This window comes from Heterodontus francisci, chromosome 6, assembly GCF_036365525.1.
Source record: "Heterodontus francisci isolate sHetFra1 chromosome 6, sHetFra1.hap1, whole genome shotgun sequence".
In the NCBI taxonomy this organism is placed as follows: Eukaryota; Metazoa; Chordata; class Chondrichthyes; order Heterodontiformes; family Heterodontidae; genus Heterodontus; species Heterodontus francisci.
This window is the reverse complement of record NC_090376.1, coordinates 118,087,102-118,101,799: the sequence shown is the minus strand read 5'-3', so window position 1 is coordinate 118,101,799 and position 14,698 is coordinate 118,087,102. Positions and strand designations below refer to the sequence as shown.

Below are 14,698 nucleotides of genomic sequence, written 5' to 3'. Positions count from 1 at the left end.
ACATCCTGATCTACCTCAAGTACCTCATCCTCTGGCTTTCTTGTGAGTTGTAAATCACTCTGAATCAACTCATCTGTGCAGTCCATATCAACTCGAATTAGATAGAATTTACAGCAAAGAAACAGTCCATTCGTCCCAACTAGTCCATGTCAGTCTTTATGCTTCTCCTCCCACCCTTTTTCATCTCACCCTATCAGCATATCCTTTTCTTCCTTTCTCCCTCACTAGATAAACACATGATAGATAGTTTCCGCTTAAATGCATTGATGCTATTTGCTTCAACCACTCCATGTGACAGTAAGTTCCACATTTGCTCCATTCTTTGGATAAAGAAGTTTCTCTTGAATTCCCTGTTGGTTTTATTGTTTATTTTATATTTATGGCCCCTAGTTCTGGTCTCATCCACAAGAGGAAATATCTCAATGTCTACCCTGTCAAACCAGTTCATAACCTTAAAAACCTCTATCAGGTCACCCCAGAGTGAACCTATCTGGGCAAGTGATGAGGGTCCTGACAGAGTTGTTCAGTTTCTACTGGCATGGATCCTTCTGTCCCTCTGCAGCATCTAATTGCTAAAACCTGTGATAGAGACAGAGATGAGATAGAGACAGACATAGCGTGACACAAAGACAGAGAGCGAAGCAGAGAAAAAGAAAGACAGAGAGCAACATAGACAAAGAGACAGAGTCAAAGATAGAGGGAGAGAGACAGAGACACAGAGAAAGACAGACAATCACTTGTAATGGCTTTTTTTCCTACTTCCACATGGTTACCTCTGGTGTCTCCCAAGGATCTATCCTTGGCCCCCTCCTATTTCTCATCTACTGCCTCTCGGTGACATCATCTGAAAGCACAGCATCAGTTTTCACATGTATGCTGATGACACCCAGCTCTACCTCACCACCACCTCTCTCGACTCCTCCGCTGTTTATCTGACATCCAGTACTGGATAAGTGGAAATTTCCTCCAATCAAATATTGGGAAGACTGAAGCCATTGTTTTTGGTCCCCGCTCCAAACACTGTTCCCTAGCTACCGACTCCATCCCTCTCCCTGGCAATAGTCTGAGATTAAACCAGTCTGTTCCCAACCTTGGTATCATATTTGACCCCGAGGTGAGCTTCTGACCACATATTCGTGGCATCATGCCTATTTCCACCTCCATGGCATTGCCTGACTTCACCCTGTCTCAGCTCATCTGCTGTTGAAACCCTCATTCATGCCTTCATTAACTCTAGACTTAACTATTCCAATGCACTCCATCTTTTTTATTCTTTCAATGGGATGTGGGTGTTGCTGACAAGGCCAGCACTCGTTTCCCATCCCTAATTGGCCTTGACCTGAGTGCCTTGCTAGACCATTTCAGAGACCAGATAAGAATCAACCACATTGTTGTGGGTCTCGAGTCAGATGTAGGCCAGAACAGGTATGAACAGCAGATTTCCTTCCCTAATAGGCATCAGTGAACCAGATGGGTTTTTACAACAATCAATGAAGGTTTATGGCACCACTACTGAGACTTGCTTTCAATTCCAGATTTTTATTAATTAATTGAATTTAAATTCCACCAGCTGCCATGGTGGGATTTGAACCTGTGTCCCCAGAGCATTAACCTGAGTCTCTGGATTACTAGTTCAGGGACATTATGCCACCACCTCTGCTGACTGGTCTCCCATATTCTACCCTCCGTAAGCTTGAGGTCATCCAAAACTCTGCTGCCTGTGTTGTGACAGAAATCACACCTGCCAAATGGAAACATATTACTTTCGTCATATTGGACACTGCTTGAAACTTTTTTACTAGACATTGCAAATGACTTTATAAAAAGAAAAGAAGCAGAACTGAACAGCTAAAAGATGGCCACACATTTGCACTCTGAGAAGACAAGACCTAGCTGAGATTCAGTTGAATAGAGAAACAATGGGAGTGTTCACTGATTCAATTAGCAGATGGGTTTTGTCAATAGTGATAATCAAAAGACATCGACAGTCTTTGACTTTGCAAGAGCCAAACCCCGCCCCCCCACCAAGTATATCTGAAAGTCTTTGAAATCCAACAACCCTCCAAGAAGCTGCTGTTTCAAACAAAGAGATGGTCACATGACCTACCTGCTGATAAGACTGGGGCTTTTGGATTGTACCTCAGAGTGAAAAAGACTGCAATTTGATCAGCAAGGAGATATCTCTCTGTCTCTGTCTCTCTCTCTCTCCAGCAACGTCCCAAGGAACCCAAGGTGGCAGCTTAAACTTCAAGACTACAGACAAAGCCCCTTTTCCGCCTTCTGGCACCAGAGAAGCAAGTCTGAAATTGTGCACCTGGCCCCAGCAAGGACTCCAAGACCGTCACTTCAATTAAGGACACTACCGCAAGGACACGAAGAACCATACCTGTATTCCATTTATAACAAACTCTATTTCAACCCCCCTAATTATTTTTTCTGCTCTGTATCTATTTGTGTGTGTGTTTCTCTCATATGCATGCGACCGTGGTTGCGTCGTATATTTTATTAATTTTAAATGGGTTAGAGTGATAAGGCTAATCAATTTATATCTTTCTTGCTTAATCCTAAGAAAAGTCCTACAAGAGAAGTGAGATTCACCAGGATGTTGCCTGGGCTGGAGCATTTCAGCTATGAAGAGAGACTGAAAAGGCTAGGGTTATTTTCCTTAGAGCAGAGAAGGCTGAGGGGGAACCTGATTGAGGTATACAAAATTATGAGGGGCGTTGATAGGATAGATAGGAAGAAACTTTTTCCTTTAGCGGAGGGGTCAATAACCAGGGGGCATAGATTTAAGGTAAGGGGCAGGAGGTTTAGAGGGGAATTTGAGGAAAAGTTTTTTCACCCAGAGGGTGTTTGGAATCTGGAACACACTGCCTGAAGAGGTGGTAAAGGCAGGAACCCTCACAACATTTAAGAAATATTTGGATGAGCACTTGAAATGCCATAGCATACAAGGCTACGGGCCAAGTGCTGGAAAATGGGATTAGAATAGTTAGGTGCTTGATGGCTGGCACAGACACGATGGGCCGAAAGGCCTGTTTCTGTGCTGTATGACTCTATTACTCTAAAGCCTGTCTGAATTGGTTCATTTGCAATTGTGATGAGAGTGCAGTAAGCCAGGACTCACTGAGGAGGTAAGCTAAAATCACTATGTTTAAAAAGATAAACCCTGTTACGGCCAAACCAGTGAAGGGGAAAGAGGGGAGCCTGAGACCCCTTCCTCACCTAACAGTGTCTTAACTCACACCAAGTCTTGTTCTCCTATCACCCCATGTGCCCACTAACATTAGGGACTATGCCTTCAGCTGCTTAGGCTCCAAGTTCTGGAATTCCCTCCCGACACCTTTCTACCTCTATTTCCTCCTTTAAGACACTCCTTAAAACCTACCTCTTTGACCAAGCGTCAATCATTTGACCTAATATTTCCTTATGTGGCTTGGTGTTGTATTTTGTTTTATAATGCTCCTGTGAAGCACCTTGGGATGTTTCATTACATTAAAAATGCTTCATAAAAATATAGGTTGTTGTTGTTGGAGAGACAGAAAGTGACAGAGATACAGACAGAGGCAGACTAAGGCAGACAGAGAGTGAGAGAGGGAAGGAGAGAGAGAGAAACAAAGTGAGAGAGAGAGAGAGAGAGAGACGGTGACACGATTAGGGTGAAAGCCAATCAGACAGTTTCTTTTCTCATTCGATTTGTCCTCTTTTGTAAAAGAAAATACAGGATGAATTTTGAAAGCTAACAAATTTTCTGAGGACAAGAGGTGGAAATGGAGGATAGGATGGGAAGTGAGGAAGGAAAAAGTTTCAGGATAGGGAGCATCTGGAGTGTCAACCACACCATTGGGAGAAGTGACTGTGGAACAATAGGGAGGAGAGGATTTATGGGATGTTCAACAGGAAAGCGGTGAGGTGGAAATGGAAATGAATGGGTGGCAGGAACAGGAATGGACCATGGGGAGATTGAGGCAGTATATGGGATGCCTGCTGCATCCTCCCACCCCGCACCAAATCCCCACTCTAAATGTAACCTGTAGCTGGTGGTGGATCCCTTTTTTTTTATTCATTCGGGGGATGTGAGTGTCGCTCGTCCCTAATTGCCCTTGAGAAGTTGGTGGTGAGCTGCCTTCTTGAACCGCTGCAGTCCATGTGGGGTAGGTACACCCACAGTGCTGTTAGGGAGTTCCAGGATTTTGACCCAGCGACAGTGAAGGAACGGTGATATAGTTCCAAGTCAGGATAGTGTGTGACTTGGAGGGGAACTTGCAGGTGGTGGTGCTCCCATGCATCTGCTGCCCTTGTCCTTCTAGGTGGTAGAGGTCGCAGGTTTGGAAGGTGCTGTCTAAGCAGCCTTGGTGCATTGCTGCAATGCATCTTGTAGATGGTACACACTGCTGCCACTGTGCGGTGGTGGTGGAGGGAGTGAATGTTTGTAGATGGGGTGCCAATCAAGTGGGCTGCTTTGTCCTGGATGGTGTTGCGCTTCTTGAGTGTTGTTGGAGCTGCACCCATCCAGGCAAGTGGAAAGTATTCCATCACACTCCTGACTTGTGCCTTGTGGATGGTGGACAGGCTTTGGGGAGTCAGAGGCAGGATTCCTAGCCTCTGAGCTGCTCTTTTAGCCACAGTATTTATCAAGATGGTCCATTTAAGTTTCTGGTCAATGGTAACCCCCAGGATGTTGAGGTGGGGGATTCGGCAATGGTAATGCCGTTGAATGTCAAGGGGAGATGGTTAGATTCTCTGTTGTTGGAGAAGATCATTGTCTGGTACTTGTGCGGTGCCAATGTTATTTGCCACTTATCAGCCCTAGCCTGAATGTTGTCCAGGTCTTGCTGCATGTGGACACGGGCTGCTTCAGTATCTGGGGCCCCACCACATCATACCACTCACCTCGTCCCATCTTCAAGGACTGAACAAAAGACAGAGACAGAAGCAAGAAGAAGAGTTAAAGGGACTGAAGCCAGAGAGAAGAGAAAGAGCCAGAAGAGGTAAAGGAGAGACTGAGAGAGAAAAACAGCAAACAAGGACTCAGAGATAGACAAGAAAGGATTCTCCAAATTCCTGTGTAAATGCCACACGATGCACTGCAGCAACTCACCAAGGCTCCTTCGACAGCACCTTACAAACCCGTGACCTCTACCACCCAGAAGGACAAGAGCAGCAGATGTATGGGAACACCATCATCTGCAAGTTCCCCTCCAAGCCACACACCATCCTGACTTGGAACTATATCGCCATTCCTTCACTGTCGCTGGGTCAAAACCGATTAACTCCCTTCCTAACAGCACTGTTGGTGGATGAATACCCCAAGGACTGCAGCGGTTTGAGAAAGCAGCTCACCACCACCTTCTCAAGGGCAATTAGGGATAGGCAATAAATGCTGGCCTAGCTAGTGATGCCCACATCCCCTGAACGAATAAAAAAATGCTGATAATAGTCCACCTCCCATGGAGCTTACACAAGTCTAGACCAAATGTAATCTCCAGGTGAAGCAAGATTAGGGGAAGGGGATAATTAGACCTGAGTATGCATATGTAATTTACTCTCCATTTTAAAGCCATGCTTTCCGTCCTTAGTTTGTGTAATACTTTGACTTTAGATTATTTTTTTGTAGTTGAATAACATGGCTTATACCAATTTGGGATGCGGAGCAGTAGAGTTAGTTGGAGCACACAGGAGATTCTGTAGAAGAAGCAAAGCTGAGACACCACAGTGCCACCAATGGTGGGAGGCTGTAATTACAGCGTGACAAGTTTACATAGGCAGTTTTCATTTTCAATGCGGACATAGGAATTCCATTGTAATGGAAAAAAATGACACAGGAAGTGTATACGGACTTAAGTTTTTTAAATTTATGATAGATGTTGGTACGATGCTCCTCATCATAAAGCAGTATTTTGTGCAGTATATATAGCCTTTTGCAAGTCAGGAATGGCAAGACAGTGTGACAACATGTACATGTATTGAAATCAGGAGTGCTAGTGTCTAGTCCTAGACTTGTATTGCTTACTTTACTCATTTAATTCAGTGGTTCGGAGAAAAAGAGAATTTTTAAAGTTTCTTTTTGTGCATTCCAAACCTAAAGTTTGTTGGTGTTACTACGAGTATTACTGACTGCCTGATGGCTGCATAACACTCAACTGAGCATGTGTGAAAAGCAGCTAAGTAGAATAAAATGACAAATATTTTTGTAATAAGCAGTCAGTGATTAAATTTGAATTTTTTTTTCGAAGTAATACAATTTTTACAAAGTAAATCACAGATAAATGATTTTGAATATCTCAAAGCCCAAGAACTCTACTAAAAAAGGGTTGAATCATTGCACAGTTGAATCTGAGGGGCTGTTGTGCCTCAGATAAGGCCACTGAGTTACACTCACAATACACTTTATGTTCTCTGGTTAAAAGACTGACTGTTGTCTCTCCCTTGCTTCAGAACAGACTGGGTTTCAAAATATCAAGATGTAACAATGAAAACTTTGACTATTGAACTTCATCTGCTCAAGAAACCCAAAAAGAACGTGTTACCATTTGTGCATGCTTGTATTATTCTACAATGTATCTTCTAAATAAAACAGTCTATTAACAACACCCTGAATTAGAGCCATTCACATTTTTTTGAATCAAGCTGCACCCCAATGAAATAATTTGCATTTATATATCGCCTTTCACCCACTTAGGAAATCTCCCAATGCACCTCACACCCAATGAGGTATTTTTGGAGTAAAATTACTGTCATAATGTCAGGAAATGTGACAGCCAATCCACACACAGCAGGATCCCAGAAACACCAAATGAGGTGACTGGTCAATTAGTCTGTGCTTTATTATTATGGTGTGTGAGATGTCAGGCTCAGGAGAAGGGCAGCGATGAAAATACAGAACCAAACTGAAGAGCGATAAAAAATTGGAACAATTTTAAAGATACTGGTACATGTGCTGTCAAGACACATGACCCTCAGCATCTCTTGCACTCAAATACACATCTGTGTCTACTAAGACTGGAAACTAATTAAGCCCCATCTGCATGGAAATGCACTGATAACCATACTTGGATGTGAGCTATACTGAAAAACCACAAGGCCTTTCTCAGACTTCTCATCTCCGAATAACCTCAATTTCAATGGAATGTGAACCACCCTCATCTCCTTCGAACGGATCTATCATTAAGGTCATTACACAGCCCAGCTAGGACTGAAACCTGAAGTCACATGGGCAAAAACATATTGTTTGCCTTTGCTCCATGACCTTTTGGTCAGCTATGTGGCCTTGTCCAATCTACACCTTCTCCTTTGTTATCTCTTGCCCCACCCCCACCTCACTTGCTTATAACCTGTGACTTTTCTAATATTTGTCAGTTCCGAAGAAGGGTCATTGACCCGAAATGTTAACTCTGCTTCTCTTTTCACAGATGCTGCCAGACCTGCTGAGTGGTTCCAGCATTTCTTGTTTTTATTTGGGCAAAAACCAACCCTTGTAAAATTCACCTTAAAAAGGTAATCCTTTGAGGAACAAAGGGAAAGTCTTTTCAGGACAGGACTAGAAATATCAGCCTGCTCTGTCCTCAGCCACACTTCTTCTTCTTTGGCCTCCTTATCTCGAGAGACAATGGGTAAGCGCCTGGAGGTGGTCAGTGGTTTGTGAAGCAGCGCCTGGAGTGGCTAGAAAGGCCAATTCTAGAGTGACAGGCTCTTCCACAGGTGCTGCAGAGAAATTTGTTTGTCGGGGCTGTTATACAGTTGGCTCTCCCCTTGCGCCTCTGTCTTTTTTCCTGCCAACTACTAAGTCTCTTCGACTCGCCACACTTTAGCCCCGCCTTTATGGCTGCCCGCCAGCTCTGGCGAACGCTGGCAACTGACTCCCACGACTTGTGATCAATGTCACAGGATTTCATGTCATGTTTGCAGACGTCTTTAAAGCGGAGACATGGACGGCCGGTGGGTTTGATACCAGTGGCGAGCTCGCTGTACAATGTGTCTTTGGGGATCCTGCCATCTTCCCTGCGGCTCACATGGCCAAGCCATCTCAAGCGCCGCTGACTAAGTATAAGTGTATAAGTGTATAAGCGTTGGCCGCCTCAAGGACTTCTGTGTTGGAGATATAGTCCTGCCACTTGATGCCAAGTATTCTCCGGAGGCAGCGAAGATGGAATGAATTGAGACGTCGCTCTTGGCTCTTGGCACACAGTGCAACAAAAAAAAGCCATATTGAATTCCAGCAAGGCTGAGAATGAGAGAGAGAGAGAGATCGGTTCCAGCCAATACAGTTGAACCCTGCTGATACAATTGGAAGATAACTACAGCAGAGACAAGAAAGTGCCTTTGTAAAAATGACTCTTCTACCAGTGAGAATTGATCTTAGCACCGTTTTCAATCCAAAATGAACCGCCAGGAGACTGCAACAGCTCAACGAATACCAGACGACCAGCAAACAGGCCTGCAACTTTAAAATTCACCTCCCGAGGGGAATCCCACAGCTTATTCCTGAAACAACAGACTTTTATAACCTGAGCTCTGAACAGCTCTTAGGCGGTACGTTTCTATCTACTCTTGAGAGTGCGTGTGAGAGTGAATGTGCATGAGTGGTGTTGCAATCATTTTGGGATTTGTTTAAAATAAATAGTTTTTTTTATCTATGAGAAAACCTGCAATTTTTCTGTTTATTTGACCCTAAAGATACTCAAGGGCTAAAGCATCATTTTAACAAAAAACAATTGAGGTCAGTTGGGAGGTGAACAGTGGGAACCGCTCACACCGCTTAGCACCTGTCAGTAACACAGTACTTTGTATCGACAGAAAACCCATTCATTTATGACACATATATTACAATTGTTCCGAAACTTTCTCCAACTGGACATTGGGAAGACCAAAGCCATCTCATACAGCTCCTGCCACCAGGTCTACATTCTTGCCCACAACTTTATTTATTTATCCTCTGCATGTGGGCAAAGCTGCATTTATTGCCCGTCCATAGTTTCCCTGAGAAACCAGTTGGGAGACTCCAGGGGCCAGTAAGAGTCAGTTAGGTATTTACAACAATCCAGGAGATTTGGTGCCAGTCTAAAATGATCAGGTTTACTGAGTTTCTCTTTCACAATTTAACTCACCAGCTCTGGGTCACTGGGACATGATCATCAGCACTAACTTGCCATGCTCCTTAATTAGATGAATAAAAGAACTAGCACTCGCCTCAGCTCTAACTGATAAACATTTCTGAAAAATAAATATCTTGCATTTATATTACACCTTTCATGATCTTAGACATCACAAAGTTTTGGTGGCAGAGGGGGTGGAGGTAGAGGGAATCGGAAGTGGAGGGAATGGGGGTACAGGTGAGGAGGGCATAGGGGGGGAGGTGGGTGTGAGGTGCAGGGATAAGTGGGGTTAATGGGGGAGGAGGTTGGAAGGGCAGGAGGGAGGGGGTGTGATGAAGTATAGGGGTTAGTGGGGAGGTTCAGGGAGGATTGAGTTATCGAGGTTGGGATGCTTGGGGGAGCAGAAGGGAAGGTGCAGAGGTTTGGTGGTTGTGGGACTTAGTGGGAGAAAGGAAGGGTGAGGTTACTGGGAGTTGTCTGGGGAGGATGGGGTTTGGATGATGTTAATGGGAGTGTGGGGTTTAGTAAAGCGGACATGTGGGGTTAGGAAGATGGGGGGGTTAGGAAGATTGGGGGGTGGTTATTGGGGTGGGGGTGAGTGGGATTAGGGTTTGGTGAGGGGTTTGTTTAGTTGAGGGGGAGGGCTTTAGTGAGGGGGCAGGGGGTTAGTGGGGGCAGGATGATAGTGAGGGGGTTAGTGAGGGGGACAGGGTTAGTGGGGGGGGGGTGAGGGGGTTAGTGGGGGGGGGTGAGGGGGTTAGTTGGGAGCCGGGTGGGGGATAGTGGGGAGGAGAAAGGTGCTAGTGGGGAGGAGGGGGATGGGGTTAGTGGGGGACGGGATTCATAGGGGGAGGCGGTGAGTGGGGGAGGGGGATGATGAGGGGAGGGAGTTTGGGGGGTTAGTCGGGGGAGGGAGGAGGGATTTAGTGGGGGGAGGAGGCTTAGTGAGGGGGAAGGTGGTTGGGGGATGGAGTGGAGTTAGTGGGGGGAGGGTAGTTAGTGTGATGGGAGGGGTGTTACTCTGGTGGGTGGGAGTGGGTGGGAGTAGGGGGTTAGTGGGGGAAGGGGGTTAGTGGGGGGAGTTTGGGTTGGAGGGACGGGGGGGGTTTGGGTTGGGGGGATGGGGGGGATTAGTGGGGGGGTTGGGTTGGAGGGACGGGGGGGTTAGTGGGGGTGGTTTGGGTTGGGGGGATGGGGGGGTTGGTGGAGGGCTTGGTGTTAGTGGGGGGTTTGGATTGGGGGGGAGGGCTAGTTGGGGGGTTTGGGTTGGAGGGTTGTGGGGGGTTAGTGGGGGGGATTTGGGTTGGAGTTTGGGGGGTTAATAAGGGGGATTTGGGGTTTAGTGGGGGGATTTGGGTTAGGGGTTTTGGGGGGTTAGTAGGGGGGTTTGGGGGATTAGTGGGGGTTAATAAGGGGGGATTTGGGGGAGGGGGTTTAGTGGGGGGATTTGGGTTAGGGGTTTTGGGGGGGTTAGGGGGGATTAGTGGGGGTTAATAAGGGGGGATTTGGGGGGCGGTTGGGGGGAGGAGGTTTAGTGGGGGGGGATTTGGGTTGGAGGTTTGTGGGGGTTAATAATAAGGGGGGGGGGGGGAGGGGTTTGGGGCCGCCGGCCCTGTACGGAGCTGGGTCTCGGACGGCACTAGAGGGCGGCAGGAGCGGGGAAGGGGAAGAGTGTGAGCGGCGAGAGCGGGCGGCAGGTTCGGAGCTGCGATTCTCCCGGAGAAACAAAGAGCCGGGGCGGGAGTGGAGGCGGCTCCAGTGTTGCCGAGTTGGGCTCCGCGATGCCGGGCTCGAACCGGTGCATCAGGAAGCAGTGACCGGGGACCGAGCACCGGGGGCCGGGAGCAGGCGGCGAGACTGTCCCGGGCCGGGCAGGTTGAGGGTGCGGGAAAGGGGAGCCGCTGCCCCGGGGCCCAGGCTGGATCCCCGGGCTCCCAGTGGATGGGGATTGGTGGCGATGAGCTCCGCTGAGCAGACGGTGACCTGGCTCATCACCCTGGGGGTCCTGGACTCCCCCAAGAAAACCGTGTCCGACCCCGAGGCTTTCCTGCAGAGCTCGCTGCGGGACGGGGTGGTTCTGTGCCGCCTCCTGGAGCGCCTGGTACCGGGATCCATCGACAGGGTGAGTAACCTTCCAACAGCGAGCCGCCACCCGGGGGTCTGTACCCCACTCCCACCCAACCCCCACCCCGGGGGTTCTGTACCCCAGCCCCACCCCCACCCACGGGTCTGTACCCCCACCCCAAGAGGCCTGTACCCACACACCAACCACCACCCTGGGGACGTCTCTACCCACATCCACCCGAGGGGGGGGGGGGGGGGGTCAGTACCGACACCCAACCCCCAACCCAGGGGGTCTGTACCCACACACAACCCCACCCTGGGGGGTATATACCCTCACCCCCATCACCATACCCCCCACCACCATCAGAGGCTCCTGCACTGCATCCTATTCCTGGGGGCTCTGACACTGTCTCTCCACCCCCTTGGGTAATCTTTAGCACTGTATCCCATCCCCCTGGGGCTCTCCAACACTGTCTCGCCACCCCTGGGGTGTCTGTAACGTGGTATCCCCACCACCTGAGGCTCTGTAACTTTGAGTATAGAAGATTAAGGGTGATCGCAGTGGGACGAAGGGCCTGTTTCTATGTTGTACGACTCTAATTGAGGTGTTTTCAGATGATTAAAAGAGTGGAGAGAGACTGATTTGTGTTTACACCTAGCCTTTCACAACCACAGGCCATCCGAAAACGTTTTATAGGGTGGGTGGAGGAGGGGTCCAGAACAAGGGGGCAGAACCTTAAAATTAGAGCCAGGCCTTTCAGGGGTGATGTCAGGAAGCACTTTTTCACACAAAGGGGAGTGGAAATCTGGAACTCTCTCCCCCCAAAAGGGTAGGGTTCAATTGAAAAGTTCAAAACTGAGATTGATTGATTTTTCTAAGAGCAAAATACTGCAGATGCTGGAAATCTGAAATAAAAACAGAATGTGCGGGAAATACTACCCCAAATATCAACTGGGATACAAACAGTGTGAAGAGCACAGAGGCGACAAAATTCTGGAACTGGGTTCAAGAGAACTTTTTTAGCCAGCACATAACAAGCCCAATGAGAGGGGGCACAATTCTAGATTTAGTCTTGGTAATGAAACTGGGAAAGTGGAGGAAGTAGCAGTGGGTGACCGTTTTGGAGATAGTGAACATAATACAGTAAGTTTTAGCATAATCATGGAAAAGGACAAAGATAAAATAGGAGTAAACATTCTAAATTGGGGGAAGGCAAATTCTATGAAAATGAGAGGTGATCTGGCAAAAGTAGACTGGATACAGCTACTTGAAGGAAAATCAGTGGCAAACCAGTAGGAGGCATTCAAAAGTGAGATTCTACAGGTACAGTGTAGGCATGTCTCCACAAAGATAAAGGGCGGTACGGCCAAATCTCGAGCCCCCTGGTTATCTAGAAGCATACTCTTTGGCCTCCTTGTCTCAGGAGATCTAGAAGCATACAGGGTAAGATAAAGCAGAAAAAGAAAGCTTATGACGATCACAAAAATCTTAATGCTTTAGAAAGCCTAGAGGAGTATAGAAAATGCAGGGGTGAAGTAAAAAAGGAAATTAGGAAAGCAAAGAGAGGACATGAAAAATTATTGGCAGATAAAATCAAGGAAAACCCGAAGATGTTTTATCAGTACATTAAGAGCAAGAGGATAACTAAGGAAAGGGTAGAGCCTATCAGAAATTCAGGGAACTTATGCGTGGATGCAGAAGATGTGGGCAGGGTTCTGAATGAGTTTGTTTGTCTCTGTCTTCACAAAAGAGAGGGTTGATGCAGATGTTGTAGTTAAAGAGGAGTGTGAAATATTAGATACGATAAGCATAATGAGAGAGGAAGTACTAGAGGGACTGACATCCTTGAAAGTGGATAAATCACCAGGGCCAGATGGATTGCATCCCAGGTTGTTAAAGGAAACCAGGGAGGAAATAACAGATGCGCAGAGGATCATCTTCAAATCCTCACAGATACAGGACAGGTATCAGACAATTGGAGGTCTGTGAACATTGTACCATTGTTTAAAAAGGGTGTGAGGCATAGGCCAAATAATTATAGGCTGGTCAGTCTGACCTTGCTGGTGGGTAAGTAGTTAGAATCTATTCTGAGGGACAAGATAAACTACCACTTAGAAAGGCACGGATTAATCAGGGATAGTTAGCATGGGTTTGTTAAGGGAAGGTCATGTCTTACTAACTTAATTGAGTTTTTTAAGGAAGTAACAAGGAGGATTGATGAGGGTAGTGCAGTGGATGTGGTCTACATGGATTTTAGTAAGGCATTTGACAAGGTCCCACATGGCAGACTGGTCAGTAAAATGAAAGCCCATGGGATACAGGGGAATGTGGCAGGTTGGATCCAGAATTGGCTCAGTGACAGGAAACAAAGGATAGTAGTCGACGGATGTTTTTGTGAATGGAAAGCTGTTTCCAGTGGTGTTCCACAGGGCTCAGTGTTGGGTCTGTTGCTGTTTGTGGTATATATTAATGATTTGGACTTAAATGTGGGAGGCATGATTGGGAAATTTGCTGATAACACAAAAATTGGCCGTGTAGTTGATAGTGAAGAGGATAGCTGTAGACTCCAGAAAGATATCAATGGTTTGGTTGAGTGGGCAGAAAAGTGTCATATGGAATTCAATCCGGAGAAGTATGAGGTAATGCATTTGGGGAGGGCAAATAAAGGGAGGAAATGCACGATAAACAGGAGGATATTGAGAGGGGTAAAAGAAGTGAGAGACCTTGGAGTGCATGTCCACAGGTCCCTGAAGGTGGCAGGTCAGGTAGATAGAGTGGTGAAGAAGGCATATGGATGCTTTCCTTTATTGCCCGAGGTCTAGAATACAAAAGCAGGGATGTAATGCTGAAACTGTATAAAACGCTGGTTAGGCCACAGCTGGAGTATTGCGTACAGTTCTGGTCACCACATTACAGGAAGGGCATAATTGCTCTGGAGAGAGGACAGAGGAGATTTACAAGAATGTTGCCAGGGCTCAAAAGTTGCAGCAATGAGGAAAGATTGGATAGGCTAGGGTTGTTTTCCTTAGAACAGTGGAGGCTGACGGGTGACTTAATTGAGGTGTACAAAATTATGAGGGGCCTAGATAGAATAGACAGGAAGGACCTGTTTCCCCCAGCGGACAGGTCAATTACTGGGGGCACAGATTTAAGGTGATTGGTAGAAGGATTAGAGGGGACGTGAAGAAAAACTTCTTCACCCAAAGGGTGGTGGGTGTCTGGAATTCACTGCCCATATCGGTGGTGGAGGCAGAAACCCTCAACTCATTGAAAAAGTACCTGGACCTGCAGCTGAGGTGCTGTAACCTGCAAGGCTATGGGCCAGGTGCCGGAAAGTGGGAATAGATTGGGCGGCTAGTTTTTACGGCCAGCACGGACACGGCAGGCTGAATGGCCTCCTTCTGTGCCGAAATGTTTCTATGGTTCTATAGTACTCGGCAGGTCTGGCAGCATCTGTGGAGAGGGAAAGAGTTAATGTTTCAGGGCAATGATCTTTTATTAGAACTGTTAAGATGAAAGTTCATTGACCTGAAACGTT

At 46.9% G+C, this 14,698-nt stretch overlaps 1 protein-coding gene across 2 annotated transcripts in view; it reads left to right on the top strand.

Annotated features, from left to right (window-relative positions):
• Nucleotides 1–10,736: 10,736 nt before the first annotated feature.
• The window catches only part of arhgef7b (Rho guanine nucleotide exchange factor (GEF) 7b), a 123,057-nt gene continuing 119,095 nt past the window's right edge, over nt 10,737–14,698 (top strand). Inside the window, exon 1 of one of the 2 annotated variants that reach the window (XM_068034162.1) lies at nt 10,737–11,217. In XM_068034162.1, coding sequence (XP_067890263.1) covers nt 11,053–11,217 — 165 coding nt within the window. In that variant the 5' untranslated portion in view covers nt 10,737–11,052. The remainder of the gene's footprint in view (nt 11,218–14,698) is intronic. The other variant, XM_068034163.1, reaches the window with a different exon arrangement.